Source organism: Xenopus tropicalis, chromosome 9 (assembly GCF_000004195.4).
Source record: "Xenopus tropicalis strain Nigerian chromosome 9, UCB_Xtro_10.0, whole genome shotgun sequence".
In the NCBI taxonomy this organism is placed as follows: domain Eukaryota; kingdom Metazoa; phylum Chordata; class Amphibia; order Anura; family Pipidae; genus Xenopus; species Xenopus tropicalis.
In genome coordinates this window covers 14,411,552-14,436,270 of record NC_030685.2, presented here as the reverse complement: position 1 = coordinate 14,436,270, position 24,719 = coordinate 14,411,552, and the positions used below count along the sequence as shown (strand labels likewise).

At 44.4% G+C, this 24,719-nt stretch overlaps 1 protein-coding gene across 4 annotated transcripts; it reads right to left on the bottom strand.

Annotated features, from left to right (window-relative positions):
• Positions 1-4,863: 4,863 nt before the first annotated feature.
• Positions 4,864-24,716, bottom strand: ubn1 (ubinuclein 1). Of its 4 annotated transcripts, XM_004918112.4 has the most exons (18): positions 24,532-24,716; positions 21,458-21,939; positions 19,337-19,426; positions 18,007-18,102; positions 17,096-17,230; positions 16,932-17,017; positions 16,031-16,451; positions 15,809-15,879; positions 15,245-15,374; positions 14,591-14,709; positions 14,130-14,252; positions 13,871-14,014; positions 13,175-13,225; positions 12,938-12,980; positions 11,645-12,661; positions 10,958-11,210; positions 10,588-10,680; positions 4,864-8,594 (listed from the first exon to the last, which is right to left on the bottom strand). In XM_004918112.4, the coding sequence occupies exons 2-18, from the start codon at positions 21,692-21,694 to the stop codon at positions 8,542-8,544; spliced, it is 3,162 nt and encodes a 1,053-aa protein (XP_004918169.2). In that variant the 5' UTR covers positions 21,695-21,939; positions 24,532-24,716; the 3' UTR covers positions 4,864-8,541. The 4 variants fall into 4 exon arrangements, with proteins under 4 accessions (XP_004918169.2, XP_031748697.1, XP_031748698.1 ...); XM_031892837.1 differs by having other exon boundaries at positions 16,932-17,230; XM_031892838.1 differs by having other exon boundaries at positions 10,958-11,207; positions 16,932-17,230.
• Between the last annotated feature and the right edge of the window lie 3 nt (positions 24,717-24,719).

The following is a 24,719-nucleotide window of genomic DNA, read 5'->3' as shown; positions in this document are numbered from 1 at the left end:
TTATAAGGGATAATGTACCCCCTACTGTAAATGATAAGGATATTAGCAGTCACTGAGGGGCTCTGTGCCCATATAAAGGCACAAGGCTGCAGGCTGAGTTATACAGGGAACTCGGAGTATCACTCATGTATTATAAGGGATAATGTACCCCCTACTGTAAATGATAAGGATATTAGCAGTCACTGAGGGGCTCTGTGCCCATATAAAGGCACAAGGCTGCAGGCTGAGTTATACAGGGAACTCTGAGTATCACTCATGTATATAATAATAAGGTATATAAATATAAGGTAATTATTGGTGTTTAGTGACTTCACACTAGTGAAGAATATATTATATCATTTAATGTAGATATATATAATAAAGGCCCATCATCTGTGTATCATTGGCCAGAACCCGCTCCCAGGCAGACATACAAGGCACAGGGATCAGGGGGCATAACTTGGGGTCCATATCCTGCATTTGTCCTTGGTACACACAGAGCTTATAGCCAAGAATCCAGACCAGTCCCACTGGAGGCCCATCTATTTTTCTACAGACTACAAACATGTGAAGAGGAAGCAGCTGTACCAATGAAGTTCAAATTTGCCCAAAAAATCAGGAAAAGCCTGCGTGCTAATGGAAAGAAACATAGCCAGTTGGTAGCCCCCTTATTATGTATCCAACCTGTTACTGTACCTCAGTAATAAATCACCCACCTCTCTTGGCAGGGCATCCCACAACCCGACTTACCTTTACAATAAAGAAACGCTGTCTATGCTGATGTTTGCATCATCTTTCCTGTAGTCTCAATGGATACCCTATCTATAAGCCTTCATGTGATGCATAGGATTCATCATATCTTATAAAAATACCTAATATATCCCCAGGTCAGTTTTTAGAGCTGTTTTAGTTTATAAGAGGTTAGGGCTTCCATTTCTAGCTGATTTTCAAGTGTGTCACTTGCGGTACAGGTATGGGGTCCCTTATCTGGAAACCCATTATCCAAAAAGTTCTGAATTATGGAAAGGCCATCTCCCATAGACTCCATTATAAGCAAATAATTGTAATTTTAAAAAATGATTCCCTTTTCTCTGTAATAATAAAACTAATAAAAATACCTGTAATTGATCCCAACTAAGATATAATTACCACTTATTGGGGGCAGAACAGCCCTATTGGGTTTATTTAATGGTTAAATGATTCCCTTTTCTCTGTAATAATAAAACAGTACCTGTACTTGATCCCAACTAAGATATAATTACCCCTTATTGGGGGCAGAACAGCCCTATTGGGTTTATTTCATGGTTAAATGATTCCCTTTTCTCTGTAATAATAAAACAGTACCTGTACTTGATCCCAACTAAGATATAATTACCCCTTATTGGGACAGAACAGTCATATTGGGTTTATTTAATGGTTAAATGATTCCCTTTTCTCTGTAATAATAAAACAGTACCTGTACTTGATCCCAACTAAGATATAATTACCCCTTATTGGGGCAGAACAGCCCTATTGGGTTTATTTCATGGTTAAATGATTCCCTTTTCTCTGTAATAATAAAACAGTACCTGTACTGGATCCCAACTAAGATATAATTACCCCTTATTGGGGGCAGAACAGCCCTATTGGGTTTATTTCATGGTTAAATGATTCCCTTTTCTCTGTAATAATAAAACAGTACCTGTACTTGGTCCCAACTAAGATATAATTAACCCTTATTGGAGGCAAAAGAAGCCTATAGGGTTTATTCAATATTTCAATGATTTTTAGCAGACTTAAGTTATGGAGATCCAAATTACAGAAAGATCCCTTATCCGGAAAACCCCAGGTCCTGAGCATTCTGGATAACAGGTCCCATACCTGTACGAGTTTCCACCCGATTTGCCAGGACCATTTAGAGATGTAGGACTGACCTTGTATCAATCGGGTGTATGTGCCGGCCCAACCCCGATACCCACCTGTGTGTGCCAGCCGATGAAGGAGGGCTTGTGGTTTTGTTCGGCAGAGAGGTCAGGTTCCCTGTGCCCAACTCTGAGCCAGCAATGGCCGCACCGCTGAATGCAGGTCTAGGGAAAGATAAAAACAATGATTGCAGACGAATGAGAGAGTGAAAAATGAATGTGAATTAAAGAAATATTGGAAGGAGAGAGTGAATGACAGACAGACAGACAGTGCTGGTTTCCCCTGCACAGCGAGAAGCTGTAGGTCACAGAACAGTTGTTTCCTTGGCAGGAAAGGACCCAGGGATGGATCTAGTGATGCTGAAACATGAGGAAATCACAAAGGACCATTTCATGTGATTCTTAAAATACAATAATAAATGGCAATTGATTCCAGCTGCTTCCACTGACTTAGTCTCCGCCATCTCCTCATCTTCTAGTCTCTCTTATTCTCTCTCAGGATCGGACTGGGCTGGCGGGAAACCAGGAAAATACCCGGTGGCCTCGTCCGTTATGGGCCCTGCTGACCAAGTCCCACTCCCCCTCTGTCCCCTTTCTCCCCGATTGTGTCTGGAAATTAGGGTGGAGGTTTGCAACTGAGGGGAGGAAGGTTTGCAACTGGGGTGCGGGACCTTGAGGGACCCCTTCTCTCCATCTCACTACTCTCAGTTGCCCTCCCTGTATCCTGCCCTTTCTTCCCACTTACCCCTCCTGCCCCTATACGTCTGTCAGACCCCTCCCATTATATTCTGTCTCCATTCCATCCTTTAGATCTACATTCCTTATATTCTCTCTCCATTCAAATCTCAGCTTCCCATTTGTAGCATTTTATTTCTCATTGGGCTTCATTCTATTCTCAGTTCTCCATTATGCCCCGCTCCCCCAAACATACCTCCCAACTGTCCTGATTTTCGCAGGAGGCTTTACTTCCCCTTTAACAGCAGACAACGCCTAATGGATATGATGAGAAGTTCACTCAAAGTTTATGAGATAAAGCCTATGTAATAATTGAAAGGCGCATTGGGGGTGATTCCCAATACATGCAATTTGTACCAATGACTGCATTGGTACAAAGTGTGTGTATTGGGAATCACCCAATGGCAGACTGACAGGTTTAGGAAGAAGTAAAGACAAATGTAGAAAAAAATGTCTGTAAAATGTCATTTAAAATGTTGTGTGAAAAAAAGATAAATTCACTAAGTAGAGAGAGAGGTTTGTGAATATGGCGGGAATTCCGACAATTTAATCTCCACGTTTAGCAGCCAATTACCTGTTCCACTGCAGAGCTCCCAACTCTTTGGGAGTCTCTCTCTGAAGGTGCGGAAGTGACGCGCTCCAGAGGAAAGATCATGTGACATATTCCAACCGTGCAGAAGCCAATGGAAGTACTGTGTTCCAGCGCCAAAAGCCAATCAACCTTATCTATAATCCCACCCTTTCCTGCCCCTCTCGGTAGAATCCCACCCTTTCCTGCCCCTCTCGGTAGAATCCCACCCTTTCCTGCCCCTCTCGGTAGAATCCCACCCTTTCCTGCCCCTCTCGGTAGAATCCCACCCTTTCCTGCCCCTCTCGGTAGAATCCCACCCTTTCCTGCCCTCTCGGTAGAATCCCACCCTTTCCTGCCCCTCTCGGTAGAATCCCACCCTTTCCTGCCCCTCTCGGTAGAATCCCACCCTTTCCTGCCCCTCTCGGTAGAATCCCACCCTTTCCTGCCCCTCTCGGTAGAATCCCACCTTTCCTGCCCCTCTCGGTAGAATCCCACCTTTCCTGCCCCTCTCTGTAGAATCCCACCCTTTCCTGCCCCTCTCTGTATATGATCAGCACCTTTAAAATGGACCTGTCACCCAGACATAAAAAGCTGTATAATAAAAGTCCTGTTCAACCTGTTAAACATGAAATCCAAATTATTTTTTCATTAACACATCCATACCCACTATTAAGGACATCTAAAAATCCCAGCTGTCAATCATATATTGCCTGCCCTGCCTCTAGAGGCGGGGCAGAGAATTACTTTCGCTTTCCATTTAGCACTTTGTAGCTGTCACTGCCCTCCTCACATTCCCCCTGCCTCCTCACTGTCTTATTATGTAGCCAGTGCATGGGCATCGGGCCCCCCATTCCGGCACAAAAGCCTGCCTGTTTGGTGAAGTTGTGTAATTCTAAGACTGAAGGAAACAAGATTGAATGATTTATATCAGGGGGCTCAAACTCAATTTACCTGGGGGCCGCAGGAGGCAAAGTCAGGATGAGGCTGGGCCGCATAAGGGATTTCACAAAAAATTGGCTTTCAAGGGATAATGCAAGGCACGGCGGGCGGGAGCTGCTGATTGCGAAAATTACGTTATGCCATCATAACAGTTATTATGGGAAGACGTTCTGTGTGCACAATTAGCTCCTTAGCAGCTAATTGTGCACACAGAACGTCTTCCCATAATAACTGTTATGATGGCATAACGTCATTTCCGCAATCAGCAGCTCCCGCCCGCCGTGCCTTGCATTATCCCTTGAATCGCAATAAAAATCACGATCCATTCATTGCTTTTGAAAAGGTGTTGGTGCGGGCCACAAAATATTGTACCGAGGGCCGCAAATGGCCCGCGGGCCGCGAGTTTGAGACCCCTGATTTATATAGTGTAAGTGAAATTCATTATACTTGACTAACCTGATAGAAAAGAATTTGGAATTATTTCTTAGGGTGAAAGATCCCCTTTAGTAGAGGCCTGCCTCTGCCCCACCCATTTTCCCCATCTACCCCATCCATTCCGCCCATAACCCCGCCCCCAAGTGACATCAGTGCCCACCCCCAACCCTATTTCCTTGCCCCATGTGACAACATCATCCCTACACGTCAGTCTACACTACATTCTCTGTGTCAGTTTCCCAGACATAGTTGAAGCCCTACCGATTAGATAATTTAGATAACAAAGACGTCACGAGTCAGAAATAAGACAGAAATTTTTATAAAAGGCTAAAATGCACATAAAGCCATCGGCGTTGAATACAAACACAGCTTAAGCCAAAAATATAAGCTCAAATAAAAACAAACAAATGTTCCACATAGAAAGGCTGCAGCTGCTTCAGTCAGAAAAGTGCCCTATAAAGTTAAGTGCTTTATTACCGAGACAGTTTGGTGGATAACAATATGCTGGTGCTGAAGGTCCATATCAATATAGAAAATCTCTGCAGGTCAAGGAGATGCAAAGATGGCTGTACAAACGCTACGGGGGCAGCTCCGCCAAGTTGATTGGAGATGCCCCAATGTGAAGCCCCAAAGCCTCTATAGAGTCAATGCAAAGTGCTGTGGAGTCTACATGCAGTATGGGGGGGCGGGGCTTTGCTTTGGAGGGGGCTCAATACCCCCATAACATGGGCACTAACCCTATAACTGCCCCATCACTACTACAGCGGGTGGGTTTATCTCCATTGCAGTCCCGATATGTTTACAACCAATCACTGTAAGGCTGTCAAACCCTCCTTATTGGCCACTCAGGCAATGGCTACTCCAATAGTAGCCACCAGTGAGGCCTTATCATCGCTTGGCTGAATCACTGGAAAGAAGGTGCTATCATATCACACCAGAGGAGGCCCTGGATTGGATCTTCTCCTGCCAGGGATTAAAGGGTAAGTAGCGCAACGCTGAGGGTAATGCAGAGTTTGCGGTTTACCTTTCATACCGAGGAGCAATCGCCAAGGGAAAGATCGATGAGAGGAATAACTAGGGGGTATGAGGAAAGGCCCCCATAGAACTGATGAGCTGAATAGGGAGATGTACAAATTCTACAAACTAATGCACAATAAGCAAGATCTATAAAACACTAAGTAAATAAGAAAAGACATGAAATATACATCTACGTCCCCCCTGTCTGGGATGAATGGCAACAATTTGTCTTTGAGGAAGTGGTTTGAGGTTAGAAAACCTGAATAACGTTGCATGTATTGTATTTATAAGCAGGGGTTACCCTTCAACATAACCTTTTCCTTAGGGGGGCCCCAATGAAGTTGGGGGAATTAGTTTTGAGACACATAAACGGACTTACGCCCCTTATTATTAGGAGGAAGATGATGGAGACCGGAGTTAATGCATGGACCCCCAACAGTCCCTGCTATAGACAGACTACAAAACAGGAAGGGTTAACTCACCAACTAGTCGATCTCTCAGTGTATATCCAGCTTAGTACAAGAGAACAGTTCCTGACCCTGCTGGGCTTCCGTAGTCTTTAGGCTTCAACCGAGGCACCTGGAGGCTGAGCCCAGCTGCCTGTTCTGTGGGCAATAACATTTATACCATAGAGCTGTTGTATGTGACAACTAGTAAAGCAGCGGTATCCACATAACATCAGCTCGGTACCTATTCCAGCCCTAACACATCACTTACATATTTTTGACCCAGCTGCTGAATGCTGGAAATTCAGGATTTCTCATTTAAAGGGGTAGTTCACCTTGAAATTACCTTTTAATATGATATTTTCAATTGGTATTCATTTTTTAGAGTTTTCCAACTTTTCGTTCAGCAGCTATCTGGTTGCTAGGGTCTTGCTTACCTTAGCAACCAGGCAGTGGTGTGAATTAGAGACTGAAAAATGAATAGAAGAGGGACTAAACAGAAAGATAATAAAAAGTAACAATAAAAATAAAATTGTAGCCAGTTTTTGGGTTGCTGGGGGGTCAGTGACCCCTGTGTGAAAGCTGGAAAGATGTAGACGAAGACCAATTGCAAAGTTGCTAGGATTAGTACATTCTCTGGCACAGAAACAGGATGACCTGCATCATAGTCTAAAAAGTCAACAATAAAAAAAAGGCAGCTTGTATCTCTCGCTAGGCGTCAGACAATCAGATACACGCTGCCCAATCCGTTATGGGTTGTTAACCCATAAATTAACTTTTAGCATTTGCAATTGGTTGCCGTTTTTATGTTACTTAGCATTATATTCAGGAGCTCTCCAGTTTGGAATTTCAGCAGCTCTTTGGTTGCTAAGGTCCAAATGACCTTAGCAACCAGGCACTGATTTAAACGAGGGTCTGGAATACAAATAGGAGAATAGGATTTAATATAAAAATGAGTAATACAGAGTAGCAATTTTGGATGTTGGGGGGTCAGTGACCCCCATTGGAAAGATGGAGAGAGGCAGGAGAAGGCGGCAAATAATTCAAAAACTATAAAAAGAGAAAAAACTAAGACCAACTGACATGTTAATAACAATTAGCCATTCTATAACATACTAAAAGTTAACGTTAAAGTTAACCGCCCCTTTAAGGCTACTTACCCAGCAACAACTGAACACTTGGGAATATTACCCAGGAGGAGGGATACATTTGAGTGACACCAGTCCATATCCTATCAGCTTGCAGGCCACATTGCATACTCATATGCATCAACTGCTCAAGCATTAACCAATCAGTAGGAGCTGCCGTACACACACTAATGCTAAGTGTGAGCTCCCCCCATGTTCAATCATTGCTGGAAAGTTTGATATCAGCCAAAGGATTGTCAGTATCAGGAAGACAACGATATTGCAATCTTATATCCCAGAATTCCTTGCACAAGTTTCCTGTATCCTAAAATTGAACATACTGGTACGTCAGCCCAAAACAAAAGGTGTAGCCATTCTAGCCTGAACCTTTGATGAGCTTTACTTGTCCTTTAAATGAAGAGAGTTGTGTGTAAGAGTTCAGGAAGGAGAAGAGAGACAACCTTGGGCGGGTATGAATGCAGAATGCGTAAAGCCACCATATACTGCACCATGGCAGTCGGGAAATTAACCCCATTGTGGCCTATTTTCTTTCAAATGAATTCCATACGGCAAATTGGATCAGCCAGCTATTATCGCCATTGATTGGCATGGCTTGCTCTATAGAGTGCAATTGGTATAATCTGGTAAATAATGGTATAATCTCAATGGGAACAGGAGTGTTCCTACTGTTTGTATGTCTGCATTTAGACATATGGATGGGAGCTGCCATATTGAATGAAGGAATGTATTCATAGACACATGGCATGTTCCCCATAGCTGCATTTATACACTTGAATGAAAGATGCACGTCTGTTATCAACCTCAACTACTATGTTACTATGAGGGGGAGCAACCATCGCTGTCCTTGAAGAGCAAAAGAGTAGTGGCACCATCTTTCTTCTATTATACGACACCAGAAATTGGTGCCAGCAGTACTAGTCCAGCAATATGTTTTGAGAAAGTGAAAGCCTCAACCAAGCAATATGGCAGCATCCACTCATTATTATCTACAGCATGGGAGGAAACCCACACAGACATGGGGAGAACATACAGACTCATTGCAGACAGCGCCCTGGCTGGGATTGAACTCAGGACCCGAGCACTGCGCTAACATTTCACTAAGCAAGAGAAAGGGGAGAAATGTTATGGAACACAATTGCCCCTGAGACAGCAAGGGTGAAATGTTATGGAATATTCTTTTGTTGTTGTTGTTGTTCCATGCACATCAATGTTAATCCACAATAATGCGGCTTGTCAGTGCCTGAGCAGCTGTGGGTGCTTTTATTGGGTGCAGAGAGTGGCTCACTCAGCCGCTTCCCTAATCTTTAGTGCAGTAAAACTCCCAGAGATAAGCTTCAAGTCTTTCTACAGAATTTATATTTGGTCGTGTGTTAGAGCTTCTTCTGAGGGGCTGCTGGGCCTTTTCCGTGAATGTGAGCACCATCTAGAGGAAGAGAGGGGCAAACATGAAATCTGCAGGGAGGTTCACAGAAAGAAAAAACAGTGTATGTGATACTATACTATATTATATATAATAATATTATACCCTACTATATCTGCTATCCCACAGCCCCAGTCCCTTCCCAGAGGCTATTATCACCCCACTGCTACTATAGGCACCATCTCTCCCTACTATACCTGCTATCCCACAGCCCCAGTCCCTTCCCAGAGGCTATTATCCCCCACTGCTACAATAGGCACAATCTCTCCCTACTATACCTGCTATCCCACAGCCCCAGTCCCTTCCCAGAGGCTATTATCCCCCACTGCTACTATAGGCACCATCTCTCCCTACTATACCTGCTATCCCACAGCCCCAGTCCCTTCCCAGAGGCCATTATCCCCCCACTGCTACTATAGGCACCATCTCTCCCTACTATACCTGCTATCCCACAGCCCCAGTCCCTTCCCAGAGGCTATTATCCCCCCACTGCTACTATAGGCACCATCTCTCCCTACTATACCTGCTATCCCACAGCCACAGTCCCTTCCCAGAGGCTATTATCCCCCACTGCTACTATAGGCACCATCTCTCCCTACTATACCTGCTATCCCACAGCCCCAGTCCCTTCCCAGAGGCCATTATCCCCCCACTGCTACTATAGGCACCATCTCTCCCTACTATACCTGCTATCCCACAGCCCCAGTCCCTTCCCAGAGGCTATTATCCCCCACTGCTACTATAGGCACCATCTCTCCCTACTATACCTGCTATCCCACAGCCCCAGTCCCTTCCCAGAGGCTATTATCCCCCCACTGCTACTATAGGCACCATCTCTCCCTACTATACCTGCTATCCCACAGCCCCAGTCCCTTCCCAGAGGCTATTATCCCCCACTGCTACTATAGGCACCATCTCTCCCTACTATACCTGCTATCCCACAGCACCAGTCCCTTCCCAGAGGCTATTATCCCCCACTGCTACTATAGGCACCATCTCTCCCTACTATACCTGCTATCCCACAGCCCCAGTCCCTTCCCAGAGGCTATTATCCCCCACTGCTACTATAGGTCCCATCTCTCCCTACTAGACCTGCTATCCCACAGCCTCAGTCCCTTCCCAGAGGCTATTATCCCCCCACTGCTACTATAGGCACCATCTCTCCTTACTATACCTGCTATCCCACAGCCCCAGTCCCTTCCCAGAGGCTATTATCCCCCCCACTGCTACTATAGGCACCATCTCTCCCTACTATACCTGCTATCCCACAGCCCCAGTCCCTTCCCAGAGGCTATTATCCCCCACTGCTACTATAGGCACCATCTCTCCCTACTATACCTGCTATCCCACAGCCCCAGTCCCTTCCCAGAGGCTATTATCCCCCACTGCTACTATAGGTCCCATCTCTCCCTACTAGACCTGCTATCCCACAGCCTCAGTCCCTTCCCAGAGGCTATTATCCCCCCACTGCTACTATAGGCACCATCTCTCCCTACTATACCTGCTATCCCACAGCCCCAGTCCCTTCCCAGAGGCTATTATCCCCCCCACTGCTACTATAGGCACCATCTCTCCCTACTATACCTGCTATCCCACAGCCCCAGTCCCTTCCCAGAGGCTATTATCCCCCCACTGCTACTATAGGCACCATCTCTCCCTACTATACCTGCTATTCCACAGCCCCAGTCCCTTCCCAGAGGCTATTATCCCCCCACTGCTGCTATAGGCATCTTCTCTCCCTACTATACCCACTATCCCACGGCCCCAGTCCCTTCCCAGAGGCTATTATCCCCACTGCTACTATAGGCACCATCTCTCCCTACTATACCTGCTATCCCACAGCCCCAGTCCCTTCCCAGAGGCTATTATCCCCCCCACTGCTACTATAGGCACCATCTCTCCCTACTATACCTGCTATCCCACAGCCCCAGTCCCTTCCCAGAGGCTATTATCCCCCCACTGCTACTATAGGCACCATCTCTCTTTCCCCATTTACCCGTCTGTCCAGGCTGTATGTGGTTGGCAAGGGATGGACGAGGAAGCTGTGAGGAATGGTGAGCAGCGCTGGAATGCAAAGCTCCCAGCACATCTGCAGAAAGCAAAATATAGGGTTAGGATGACTTCCCATTATCAGCAGTTACACAATATACACCTGGGTAAAAAAGGGGCTTAAACCCAGATACAGGCATTGGTGTTACAATAGACAGAATGTATTAAACCATGTACAGTTCCCATTAGCAAATCTTATGACAAATTATGACATGAAGGTCATCATGATGACATGATGTGGTGTCACGCATAGCAATTCTAAACAGACCTTACTTAGATACATATACTCATATATATTAATGGGTTTGTATGCTTACTCCTTGCAAGTCCATGATGAAATGTGCCTGGTGCTGGTCCCGTGACAATAGCATCTTTTGATGCTGCAGCTTTGGGTACCGGATCAGTTGAAAAGGAAATGACGTGGAGCGGAAAGGTGGAGATGGGCGACAGGAGACTCAATTGGGTTGGACCTGGAAGCTTGCCTCCATTTGGTTTGTAAGCTGGAGTCAGCACGGTCAGCGATGGTGTCGAAGTGAGGATTGTAGGGACTGGGCTGCATTTTGGGGGCTGCTTTGAGAGAGTAGATATTATTTTTAACATTTATTTATAAAGCGCCACATATTCCACAGCGCTGTACAATAAGTAGAGAAGTAATTTTTAGCATGCAATGGGGAAGACATCCAATGCTAAAATCTCAGTCATGGAACTGAAATGTCAAATGCATTAGTCAAGGTGCCAAGATTGCTCCAGTTCTTGTGACCCACAGCAACCAATTTACTGGCAACTTGTTAATAGCAAACATCTAAATGATAGCCATGGGTTGCTAGACCTTGTGACCAATAGCAACCAATTATTTCCTGGCAACATGTTAAAAAGCAAACATCTGAATAGTAGCCATGGGTCGCTAGAATGTTCCATTATTGTAAATGATTGGCACAGAAATGATACATTTGGCATTTTAGCCATGTTACTAACATCGTGTTAGTATGATATGGTGCACTTACAGCGATGGTGGATGATGCCGATGTGCCGGTTCCCACTCCTGTCACCATGGAAGATGTCAGGAGCTTAGCAACCCCTTGTGTTCCAACCCCGGAGTCTTGAGGCGCCATTAGGGTCAGTTTTTGAGGAGGGTGAGGTGGTTTTTTAGTGGGGAGAGTGCTGGAATTACGAGACGCGTTTGAAATAGATGGATTGAGTGAGGAATTTGGACTCAAATTCGGGATACTGGAACTTCCTGAGCTACTGCTGGGAGGAACAGGGTTTCTGGGTACTGGCGGCCTATACACCTGCTGTATTGTTGTACCGGCATTTCCAGCTAGCTTGCCTACAGAGCTTGGAGGCACAGCAGGCCTGGTAAGGTTGTTTAAAGGAGATGGAGGATGATATCCCTGAACTATTGCAGGCTTGGTGAAGGGTCGCTGGGGAGGTGATAGGACTGGTACCCTAGGACTTCCATTCTGGACTGGGTGCACTAAATTAACCTTGCTATGTTGGTTGCTTATTTGGTAAAGCTTCACAGAAGGTTGCATTGATGGCCTGGCGATCTGAAGAGTTTTGACTTGTGCATTAAGATGAGGCTTCTGCTTTCCTTGCTGGACATCAGAAGAAGGCTTTGCAGTGTGACTGGGTGCCACGACTTTCTTTTCTGAAGTTACAGGCTGGTCAGTGGAAGCCCCTCTTGGTAACTGTACACTAATGGGAGGACTGGGCTTCTTCTTCTCCTCTACTGGTTTCTCTGGCAGGCATATTCGGGGGCTAGGAAAGTCAAGGCAAGCAGCAGGAGGCCGACTGGAAAGAGCAGTCAAATGCTCTGAAACAGTATCAAGTGAAGGAGGGTTGTGGATGAGATCTCCATCAAGGGAATTGTCCTGGGTGTAGCTAGAGAGAGATGATGCTACTACTGGAGGAGGGCCGGAGGAAGAAACCATGTCCTTGGAGGAAACAGACGTTGCTACTGTATCTGTTGCTGCCTCTTTAGGTGGCAAAGCTGGTTTCTTTTCATTCTTGTTACTAGAGTCCTACGTAGAAATTAAAGACTGTCACAAACGGCACAAATCTTCTGTATTACTATTACAGTACATAAACAACTTTTCATGCTGTCTCAGCAGAGGGCTCAGAAACATATTTTGATGGGGGGCTCAGAATGGAACATTACACCCCTGCAGTTTTATTTTTGTACTTTTGAGAGATATATACTGGCAAGATCCCTTAAACAAACTTTAAATCAGTTCTTCTTGGATAGCCAATATCCTTACTGGATAGCCAATAAGTAAGAGAGTATAAACATACTGTACCTTTATTTTCACTTTCTGCGCAGTCATTGCCCTGTTCTTTGCCCTGGCAAGAAAAAAAGTAGATGTAGGAGAATTTGAGAGAAGACAGAAATAAGTGGTGCCTGTCTGTCATAGGACTTATGAAAGAAAAAAAATGAGAGAAGGATTGATGTTTCGGCTAGCAGTCTAACCTTTCTCAAAGAGCATGCAAACAACAAAGTTTGGTTTCGTTTTTACAGGGTGGTGCACAATACTTACAGAATGGAACTGAGCTGTGGGTACCCACGCCTGGACTCTTTAAAGAGTGTGCTGCAATAGGAGAATAAAGGCTGTAAACTACAATCCAACACATTTCCACTCCTGTTTATTCTATCTGGGGTTAAAGCCAGGGATGGACTGGGGAGGGGGAGGTGAAGGGTCCACCAGGGTTTCTGCCCTAGGGGCCCCCTCACCCCCCCCACACCCATCCAGAGGCCCCCCTTGCTGCTTTCTCTACCCCCTCCCTGAGTCCATGTACAATATAGTTGCCTTGGGATGCATCGGGGGAGGTAGAGCAGCAGCCCGGGGGAGTGCAGTGGGGATCTGGTCTGGGTCAATGGGCCCCACCAGCTTTTTCCCAGTGCCACGCCGGCCCAGTCTGACCCTGGTTAAACCTGGAATAAATTCACTTCTAAAAATGGTTCATATTCCACTTAGCCATACAGCACAGTAAGATGGCAGCAGCCAATATTTATACTGAACACTTCATATGTATGGTTGGCAGCTTCCATGTTGTTCTTGCCAAATAATTTTCACAGATATGTTGTTGCATTGCTGGCAATGGGTAAAGGCACTGCAGTACATAAACATAGGGAAAGAACAAACACTAAGCATTCATAATCCTTCTGTGACTGTTTCTGATAAAAGACCAAGAAACCCTTTGTACTGTGATGGCTTTATTTTAATTACATTTACCTGGCCTGCATCCAGCCTCGGGGCCACAGTGGTTTGACCTCTCCATCCAGGAAGGATTTGAGATAATCTTCTAGACTTGGCACGCCATTTTCCTCCTGCTCGAACATATCTACCTTTGTACGCACCAGCTGGCTCAGCAGCTGCCTGAACAAAAAACAAATTGTGGGAGGCTGCGACACAGCGTCAAGGACAATTTCTAGCAGATATGAGCTGTATATAGCATATCACAAAAAACATTCTTTCCCTTCTAGTCTCTCACCTGATTTCATCTGTCCACTGGAACTTCTTGCGTGGCCCTGAAGATTTCCGACCACCCTTCTCTCCTTCCTCCTCCTCTGCCGAGCCTGCCTTCTGCTCTCTCTCCTTGTCCTCTTCCAGTAACCTTTGTGGTAATAAACAAGTGAAAGCCTTTAGAGTCCTTCCATCGTACTTTGATATCTACTTATTAGTCTCACAATAGGAAATGGACAGTAGCTACTTATGATCAAGGAATACAGGCTTCCTCTCAATGACTGATATTTATTAATACGACTACTTTACACATTCCACTGTTCAAGCATTAAGTTCATAGGTCCCTCTGCTCCACATGTAGGCCATGTAATTACATGGCCTAACTGTGGTGCAAAGGGACCCATAAACTTAATGCCTGGCCAAACAACTGAACAGACTTACTGCTCAGCAGTGAAAGATTAAGCTATGTAGCAAAAGCAGGTCACATACTTGGCATATTTTGCTTGGTTGTACACTTTGCACTCTTCGTGGTACTTGCTGATTTGCTCTGGCATAGCCCGTGCCACGGCTTCTTTCAGCTTCCGCAGAGGCTCTCGTAGCCGACCCCCCTTAAAGAGACAGATTCCAAGAATTGTATGACCTCAAGCTGAACACATAAATGTCAACATTTTATCATTTAAAAGGCCTTTTCTTTAAAAAGTTAGTAGTCCAATCTGACACCTCGATCCCAGCCTCACCATGTAATTAATCAAGTAAACAGCCTTAAAATTTGTCCCAGACATATCAACCAATCAGATCAGATTCTTTACTTTCATAATTCTGTGTGGACTAGACTGGTAAAATCTAACTGGTCACTGGCTTCTGTGGTTAGTGAACCAAAGCAAACATTCTCTCTGTGTTACTCCATGAACACTTAAAAATAAATGCACACTGACAGGGGCTTGTAAGGAGGAAGGCAGAGTTATATCCAATGAGTAGCAACAGGTAATATATTTGACAAGAGAGAAACAAGTGCTGTGCTATGCATGCTTAAACCTGGGGACATGAACTTTCAACCATGTACACACACAGACAGACAAAAGCTCACAACCACATACAAACACACATTTGCTCACAGAATGGCACCAATGGCCCATCTCTGACCTGCTTATGCAAGTACAAGCGCGTGGCCCATTTTACCAGAGTGTCTTTGCCACAGGGTAAGACTGATGCCAGATGTGAGAAGACTGCCAAACGGAGAGAGGAGCTCAGTTCCCGGGATAATAGATATATGCTGTGGGAACAGAAAATTCTGGTTAGTTGTTGTAGAAGCACTTGGCTTATAGTTTAGAGTTTTTTTATGAGCAAACCATAATTTAACACATGTAAACTGTTTGCAGAATTTACCGCACTGTGTGCAGAGGAGGAGTAGATGTCAGTAAAGGTTAATATGAAGATGGGAGTAGCGATCAGTTAAGGGAAAGATGAGTGGGGGTTGGTAAAGAAAAATGTGTAGGAGTAGGAGTGAGCATCAAACGATTGTAGAAGGAGGAAGGGTTACTAAAGAGTACAGTTATGCAGTACAGTAGACATTATTAAAAAAGTATCACAATGCAGAATAAAGACCCCCCCCCCCCCCATCTATCATTACGGGACTACTCAGGGTTGAGTGCTCAGGGGAGGATCTTGGGTAAGTAATGTGCTGTGTTTGTGGAAAGTGATACTTACTCAAGCAGAGCGCTGTTCATCTCCTGGGAGAATAACAAACCTTTCTTTTCACCCTCTGATGCTCTTACAGCCTAAAATTAAAAAAAAAAAATCTGTGGGTTGCATTACTGCTAAAAACCATGATGGTGACGGCACGGCTAAAGGCGGATGGAATATTTTTCATCAGCCAACAATTGGCCTGAATGCATTTTTACCAAAACTAAAATAGATAATTTTACTGACCTTTGTCAGCTCCTTGATCCTTTTCTCTAGGGCGAAAGGTAAGCCTTCTGGGAGAGATGCAGGTGCTTTAGTGGCCTGCTCTGATGCTGTCCCACCTTGGACTCCATGCTTTTTCTCGGGCAGGGTGTTGGGTACATTCTCTATCGGCTTCTCGCTTATGGAGTCTATGGCACTGACAGCTTTGAGCAGCTCAGACACATGAGACGACATGGTGGGATCAGGGGTCAGCTCAGCCTCGCGTGGAGTTGGCTTTGGAAGAGTAGGCTGCTGGCTAATGCCGGAGGGCTTGACGGTGGGAGTAGGGGTTGGTGGTGTGATAATGGTTTTTTGAGCATTTTTCTCTTGCTCAAATCTCGCCAACATCTTAAAGATAGAGTGCTTCTTTTTCTTCTTATCTTTTGTACCATTTAAGGCTGTGAATCTAAACATAAAAATGTCCAATTAACCTTCATCTCTTCATGACCACTCACTGAATCAACCATGCAGAAATATGAGCAGGTCCCCTTCAATCCTATTGGACAATCCCTTAAATACAGTGGTGTTGCCTAGTTGCAAAAAAGCATGGTGGGATGTGGCCCATCAAAAGTAGCCAACGATAAAATCTATAAGGCATAGCCTTAGGAAGAGCCCCTTTTAAGTTTGCTTATATTGCATATATATATTAAACTATCCCAGCATTCTTATTTTATCCCTTTATATTAAGCACAACTTTTCAGGAAATTGTATATACTGTATATTTGACCTTTAATGATACAGTTTCTTTGCATTTTTAAAACGTGCTGTGGCAGTCTTAACCAAAAACTAGCCATGATATGTTTCTATGGCTGGAAGCAGGTGATCTGCTCGTAGATCAGAAACCCCACTGACTACACAGACAAGCAGAAGAGGGATGTGTTTGTACCCTGGCTTTGGATGTTTGTTTTTTTTGGATTTCTTATCCTCTGCTCTTTTCTTCTTCTTCACTTTTTCACCCCTGTCCTTAATTTTCTGTGGAGGCAGAAGCAAAACAAAAAACAGGTCATTGATTGATGCAACTGGGAAGAATGCCTGTAACGTGAGCTTTACCTTGGGTGATTTCTTCTTCTTTTCCTTGGAGGCTTCATCTTCTGACTCAGATGCCTGCCTGAACTGCAGCGTTCCTGAGTTGATGTAAAAGCCCCCGTACTTGGTTGACAGCGAAGCAGGTACTAGCTCATCATACTAAAAGGATACAATAATATACATGTTTACCTCTGGCAGGTTTTCACTTTACTTACGGATTGGATTCAGAACATCTAACTTTACAAGTTTTGGGTAAATCAGTCTGAGCTGTCATGTGTTGACTGTAAGAGTTTTACTTGTTTATACTTAACCAAATGTGTTTTAATAAAAATGAATTCCTATTATAGAGTCAGGGGGTATTTATATTTTCTCTTTATTACATGTTTCTTACGCATGGTCAAATGAGCCAGCTCTGGCTTATAGCAGAGTAAATTCAATAGAAGCCCCCTTTCCCCCAACAGACTAGGGGCACTTACAGGCTAAACTGTTCATCCAAGCACTTACACATTAACACGCAACACCTATGTAAGTATTTATTCATTGTGCATGTATAATATAGATGTTTATTACATATGGCTGCTTCCACAAGTGATTTGCCTTCCTCTTCTAACTTTTAAATGGGGATTACTGACCCCAGTAGCTAAAAACTCATTGCTCTGTGAGGCTACACTTTTATTGTTACTTTTTATTACTTATCTTTCTATTTAGGCCCCACTCTATGCATATTCATGTCTCAGTTTCAAACCACTGCCTGGCTGCTATGTTAAATTGTGCCCTAGCAACCAGATAGCAGCTGAAATTACAACTTGGCGAGTGGCGGAACAAAAAGCAAAAATACTTCAAAAACTGCAAAAAATTAAAAATGAAAAACTGCAAATTTAATCCCATGAAAACCTGGGCATAATAACTTGCTCCTTTATAAATTTGTAACTCACCGCCTCAGAGTTGTCTATAAAAGAGTCCGACTCGTCGTACCCATACCCCATGTCAATAAGGTCCTGCATACGATCCCTGCGCCTCTTCTTGTTTCCCTGGGAACATGGAAATATGGCTTGGTAACTAACCGATGCACAGCCTATTGATTTGCTTGCATTTGCCATCTAACCTTGAACCCCTCCTCCTCTGACCTTGGTGCCAATGACCCATTTGAACTGCACAAGCTACATTGCTGGAGGATGCTAGGCAAAGGTCCTGCTACTAAAGGAAATAAGGAAGGCATATACAAAGAACAGCAAATGGAGTAGCAAAGGGAATGAATATAAGGACATGTGAGAGAGGAGAAAGTGAGAATAGCAGACAGTAAGGAAGGAGAAATATACAGTTGGTTGAGTGAAGGAGGAGTGATAAAGGAAAGCAGAGGGGTGACAAGCAAGAGTAAGTGAGAGCAAAAAGGAATGACTTAAATGAGCTCAGCACCCTTGAAAACCACTAGGTTTCATCCTCTAACACATTTAAAATGATAGTAAAATCCTGTAGAAAACCTGTACATAGTCCCTGTAGGACAGTGGTCCCCGACCAGTGGCTCGTGAGCAATAACAGTCTTTATTTGCCCTCCCCACCCAGGAACTTTCTAATGCTTGTGCTGCCCCCCAACTCTTTTTACATTTCACAAGTAAAAAAGGTTGGGGGATTCCTGCTGTAGGATTTCATCTTCCTCAGCCAACAGAAAGCTCATTTAGTGCAACACAATGAAATGCATCCTGCTCTGATGTCACTAAATTTGTTTAGTAGCTATAGAATATGGCAGCAGCAGCAGCAGAAGGGAAGATATGAACTAACTGGGAATAAGAAAAATGGACATTCTAGTGATTTGCTGAGTTATAAAACCTTTTTAATTGAAAAAAAAAAAATCGAAAAGGATTGTTCCCTCTTTGTTCTCTGCATTTCCATCTCTAAATCAGAAACAAAAGGATTATGGGGAAGGTCAGTTGAGCAGCACGTGGCAAGGTCAGCTGAGGCTGCTCAGGATTTAGAGGAGCTCCATGATCAAATTCATATTCTCCCTTTCTCTCCAGTCCAGATCACGTGGGCAGGGAGTGAAAACACCGTATGCCCCTGGGTGGTATTTCTTTTAGGACAAGGTAAAAAAGGCATTGGTCTTTGGCCCTTAGAATTAGAAGGGCCAGCAGGGGGTGCCAACTATTAGTGGCTCAAATTGCATGCAGTTTACCAATGCAGACGCCAATTAGAGTGTGCCTTGTTATCTCACACCCTTGTAGTAGTGCAAGTAGTGCAAATAGTATCACTTCCGTCTCTAACACTTACATATTTTTCCTCAAACCTTCTGGCAATGTTTGCAACCTCTTTTCTCTCTGCTTCTTCTTCACTCAGTATGTTCAGAACCTTCTTCTGACTCTGCAAACACAGAATGAAAAAAGCATTACTTCTAATGCTTCATTATTCTTACAGCACTAGAACATTAATAGCCACTGACTGGGCTAGCATTGGCCATGTTATATGACAAACCAAATGTATCTCTAAGGCACACCCTAGAGCAGCGCCCAGTAGGTATCAGAATAGCACTCAATAGTAAGTTACATGGGAGTAGGAGAAACAATAGGTTAGCTGAAAGCAGTTCTAATGTGTAGCGCTGGCTGAAAGCTCAGACTCAGGCACAATGCACTGGGATGGCGCCTACACACCAATATTACAGCTACAGATACATTTGTTGGTTCAAGAATAACATTTTAAATGGTAGAGTGAATTATTTGCTGTGTAAACAGTGTCATTTAGAAATAAAAAGTATGGACTTGTGCTGAACATCCCTTTTGCCTATTGTTTTATTTAAGAAATATCTATATTTTCTATTATTTCTGCCACTAAACAAAAAGATGAATCCATTTCACCTTAGCACTTCCTATGACTTCTGGTCCCAAAATAAGAAGGTAGATCAAAAAGTTCTGCCAGAATGTAATTTCAACATAAGTCCTATTCATTGTACTCAGGCATTTGTAGGTGTATACTGTTACTTTAATGTAATTATATCTGTAAAATATAGACAGAGTGGGAAAGCTCCCAACATCCCAGCCGATGGAGACATTTAGTTCCATTTGATGAGTGCTGTTGCTATGGCTACCATAACTAAGGGAGCAACTGCTTTCTTTCAAGCTAGATTTAGCATCTTGTGAAACCCACAAAGAAAGCCGCCAAGTGTAGCATAAAAGGTTTGGTACAGTCTAAATGGAAGGCTGACATAATAAAGCAGCCGAGACACACTTGGGTCTGGGAGAATTTATAAATATTCAATATTTTAAAAGGATCTGGGGTGATTGAATATGGATAGTGTAACACCATTTAAATGGATATTATCATCTTTTCATAAAAAAAAGTTAAAAAGCCTAACCCGCCCCCACCAAGTGTGTTTCAAATTCATGTGAATAAAAGTTATATTAAGTGATGAAACATTGGCTAAAAACAAAAATTAATATTTTTGCTATAATAAAAAGGACACTATATATAAGGATTTGTCTTAGGAAGAGGCATCCCTCTTTATAATGCTGCGGTTAATAATAGGGGTTGTCTGGCACTTCTTTTAAATGCACAAAGTCAATGGCAAGTTGTTTCTATAAATCTAATAAGACTCAAATGTGACTTTTAATATCCTTATAATTTAAAGTTGGGGGTACATTAATGTTGAACGCTGTCTGAGATGAGCATGCAGGGTCAGGCCAAGTTAAATGGGCACCCTAGGCCACGCGCATCCCTGCAGGGGAGTGTTGACACTAGGGGAACGATGGGCCCTAGGCTTATGCCTTCTGTAAATGTAAGAAGTGAGGAAGAAATTTTTAAGAGCTATGGCTACCATGCCCTTAGATTCCTGCCGAACCCCAGCTCTGGCCTGAGATTTAATATAATCCCTGCCATTTCAAGCGGACAGAGGACCAAAAAGCCCCCCACCAGCCCACTAAATAGTGACTGTTTATGGCATCCTACAGCAGCCCCTCTGGCATTTGCCTGAATCCACAGATTGCCAGTCCGGGCCTGCTTAAAGGAGTAGTATTGTACCACTGGGTAATCCTAAATAGAAAACTGCCATTTTAAGAATTAAGGGCCACCCCCTGAGATCATAGGAGTCACAGTGCACACAAACAAGCCAATGCACACATACATGCTAGGCCCCATCAGCCAATCAATGGGCAGAGTTCTGTCTTTTACTCCCACACTACTTCCTGTTACAGTTAGAGCTGCATTATTTCCTGTCAGCTGATCTCTGAGGGGGCACACAGCCCATCACAAAATGGCGGCTCAAGGGAAAGGATGTAAAAGGGCAATATTTACTGATATATATATTCCAGTTTGGCAAGATCTGTTGGTTAAGTATTCCGTCTGGGGGTATAGTTTTCCTTTAACCCTATGCCCATATGCACTGTAGGCGCTCTTTCTCACCTTCTCCCCATGCAAGCTTTTCCTGCTGTCCCCCCGGAGGTTTCTCAGCAGTTCAGGGTAGCAGAATTCAGGGCATCGTTTCTGATCCGGCTCAAATAGGGTGAGCGCGATACGGACAGTTGCAGCCGCTGGCGTCTCTGACTCCTGCTCTTCGCTTCTTTGTCTTTTCACAGCAGATGAGTTCGGGGGATTTGTAGGCGGCAGACAAGTCAACTGCATACGACGGGGTTCGGCCATTGCCCCCCCCCAAATTATATATACAGATTTCAGTTGTATACAGCCATGACCTCAACAAAGGTGACACACCAAGCAGAGAAAATGACTAACGAAAAGAAAAATTGCTCTTTAGTGAGACCCTCTATGGATCAGACGTGAGTCATGATACGGTGAAGTCTGCTCGACTGCCTCTACCCTGCAGCTTTAAGGGACAATGTGAGGGTGACAAACAGCTTCCAACCCATCTGCATCGCTGCCGGTGTGTCCTGTAAAACATAAACAAGAAGGAAAAGATGAGCTTTGAAATCAATGATACCATTGGTACTGTAGAAACTGTATGTCTGTGTACGGCCATTTTTTTAGTTAGTCACCATGGTGGCCCTACATGACTCCCCAACAGCAAACATGATTGGAGGGAGAGGTAACATACACTGATACATATATCTTACACTGGTAAGATATAGAAATCAGTCAAGCCAGGCACCAGAAGATCATTAATGATACCATGCCAGGGTGCACAGGGATTGGTTTGCTGCTGAACACTTAAGCAACAAGGTTGTTGAGGTTCCAGTACGGTCTCGACCTGACTTGATAGTAAGGCTGAAACGCCAATAAGAAGAGGAGGAACCCCAAAGGGTATTTGCTCATGTGCTGTGCCCCAAAGTCCCATCCACTGTTCAATAATGACACTTAATAAATGGAAAAGTTGTGCCACAACCACAAACCAATGAAACAAAGGCAGTGGTGCTGAATTGCCTCCAGAGAAGTGACCAAAAGCAGCCAATCAGATATTTGAATTCACTTTATAATTTAAGCACACTGATTGGTTGTTAGGGGTATCTGGTACTGCGCACTGATGTGCATGCAGGCAAATCATTTTGTACTTATTCTGATATACGCCCACCAGTTTTATTTTAATGTGCACACGTGGTTTTAAAGGGGAAGTCCACCCAAACACAACTAAAGGCGGCCATACACAGGCTGATTGTAGCTGCCGATATCAGTCCCTTGGACCGATTCGGCAGCTTATTGGCCCGTATAGAGGCACAAACGACGGGTCTGCCCGACCCACATCTGGCCCGAAATCGGGCAGATATCGATCAGGCAGGTTAAAAAATTTAGTCGGATCGGGGACCGCATCAGCTCGTTGATTCGGTCCCAGAACCGACTGCGTCTATTACTGGTGTTCTCATTAAATTGGCCCTGGGGCCAAACAACCGAATTAGCATGAATTCACCCGATATCCCCCACCTCGGGAGAAGATCCGCTCGCTTGGCGACCTTACCAGGCAATCGGATCTTACCGTGTATGGCAACCCTTAAGCTTTTTGAAAAGTAAACATAATTTCAAGCAACTTTGCAATATCCAGCACTGGTTTGGATCCCATAAACCCCGCCCTCTGTTCCCCTGCTGATCCGACTACTTTGAGACTCAAATAAATAAACAAATAAACATTAGTCGCCTGTCCTCAGCCTGCATCCTCCCAATCCCACAATTCCCTGCACATGTGATATCAATGCGGAAAGGAACACAATACAATGCATTGTAGGTTATATAGTTCCTACATGCTGTTTGTAAAGCTGGCCATACACGCACCGATACTATCGTACGAAACCTCGTTTCGTACGATATTCGGTGCGTGTATGGCATGTCGGTGAGTCGACCGATATCGCGGGAAGCTGCTGATATCGGACGACTCGCCGATCGGCCAGGTTAGAAAATTTTGTTCGGGCGCCATAGAAAGCGCCTGACCAAAATCTGCCGTCAGGGCTGAATCGGCAGAAGGAGGTAGAAATCCTATTGTTTCTACCTCCTTATCTGCTGTTTCAGCCCTGACGGTGTGTGGCGGATCTGACAATGTTTCGTGCGACCATCGCCACGTGTATGGCCAGCTTAAGCGGTGGAGAAGTTGTTATAATTTGTAACATCAGTGTTTTAGTCCCTCCTCCCCTGCCAGGATTTCAAATGATGCACAAGAAAAGAATTGTTTACTGTTTTTTTACACAGCAGGTGCAAATGATACTGCTCCATAGGATAAAAGGGAATCAATGGTGCCAGCACTTGATAGGCAGCAACTTGGATGTTTTGCGGCATGGAAAAGGTTAATATTCCCAAATGCCGCTAGATGAAGACATTTGAGGGCTCTGACAGTTTGATGATCACTGGTTAGAACCTCACTTAAAAATATACTGTGGCGTGCGTTGTAGGCATAACTTACCCTTTAAAAGAAAAAAAGACAAATAACAATGCCAGGAAGACCAGTATTTATCCCCCCCCCCCCCTCCAAGGTCAAACCTGTAGAAAGCCCCCTTTGTGTTTAATACGAAAATAAAGGCCTTGAGCCTCACCAACATATTGGGAGTATATATTAAATAAAAAATCAGCATGTGGGCGAAGGTTATGGGACTTCTTTGTGGTACTGGCGCATTAAAGTCTCAGTGCCAACCTACAGTATGAAAAGCAAAACGTGTGGAGGTAAAAAAAACCCTCTCAAAATAACAAGACTTAAGTCTATTTAATTCGGTTCACTTGACTATAGTCTGGTAATGTGCTTTATTGCGTGAAAACAATACTAGAAATGCATGGGGCTGTGCTGGAATTTGACACTACGCAGTTTGCCCGCCAAAAACAAAGCAAAACACAATTGGCACAACCGCGTATAAGGCGTAAGTGACACATCTGACAAGCGAACACCTGGTTTTATAGCCACGGGTCGCGCCACTGCACACAGAGGGGGCGGGAAGATTCCATTGCGGCTGAAGAGAAAGTACCCGGAAGTGCTTCTAAACAACACCATAAACTGACGTGTTTATAAAGAGGAACTCAACTTCCGTACCCAACAGTCCCCACCCACTCACCGCGGCGCTCCCCAGTCCGGAGACCCCGTACTTGGAGAAGGGTTGACAGCCGTGGAAAGCAACGTCACCGGCAGCAGCGGCGGCGGCGTCACGTGGTCTGTAGAAGCCAGCGAGCTAGCGCCTCCTTAGTCACATGACCTCCCACGGCGGCGCCGTCGACAACAACAACAAGCATTGACAGAGAGCGA

Excerpts from the sequence above, each read along its gene's own strand:
- ubn1 (XM_031892837.1), bottom strand. The coding sequence starts at position 21,694 with ATGGCCGAACCCCGTCGTATGCAGTTGACTTGTCTGCCGCCTACAAAT. Across the intron at positions 16,452-16,931 it reads AACAAACATCCAAAGCCAGG|ATTCACAGCCTTAAATGGTA; the intron begins GTACAAACACAT and ends TTTTATGTTTAG. Across the intron at positions 14,710-15,244 it reads GCTTGTACTTGCATAAGCAG|GGGGGTCGGCTACGAGAGCC; the intron begins GTCAGAGATGGG and ends TGTCTCTTTAAG.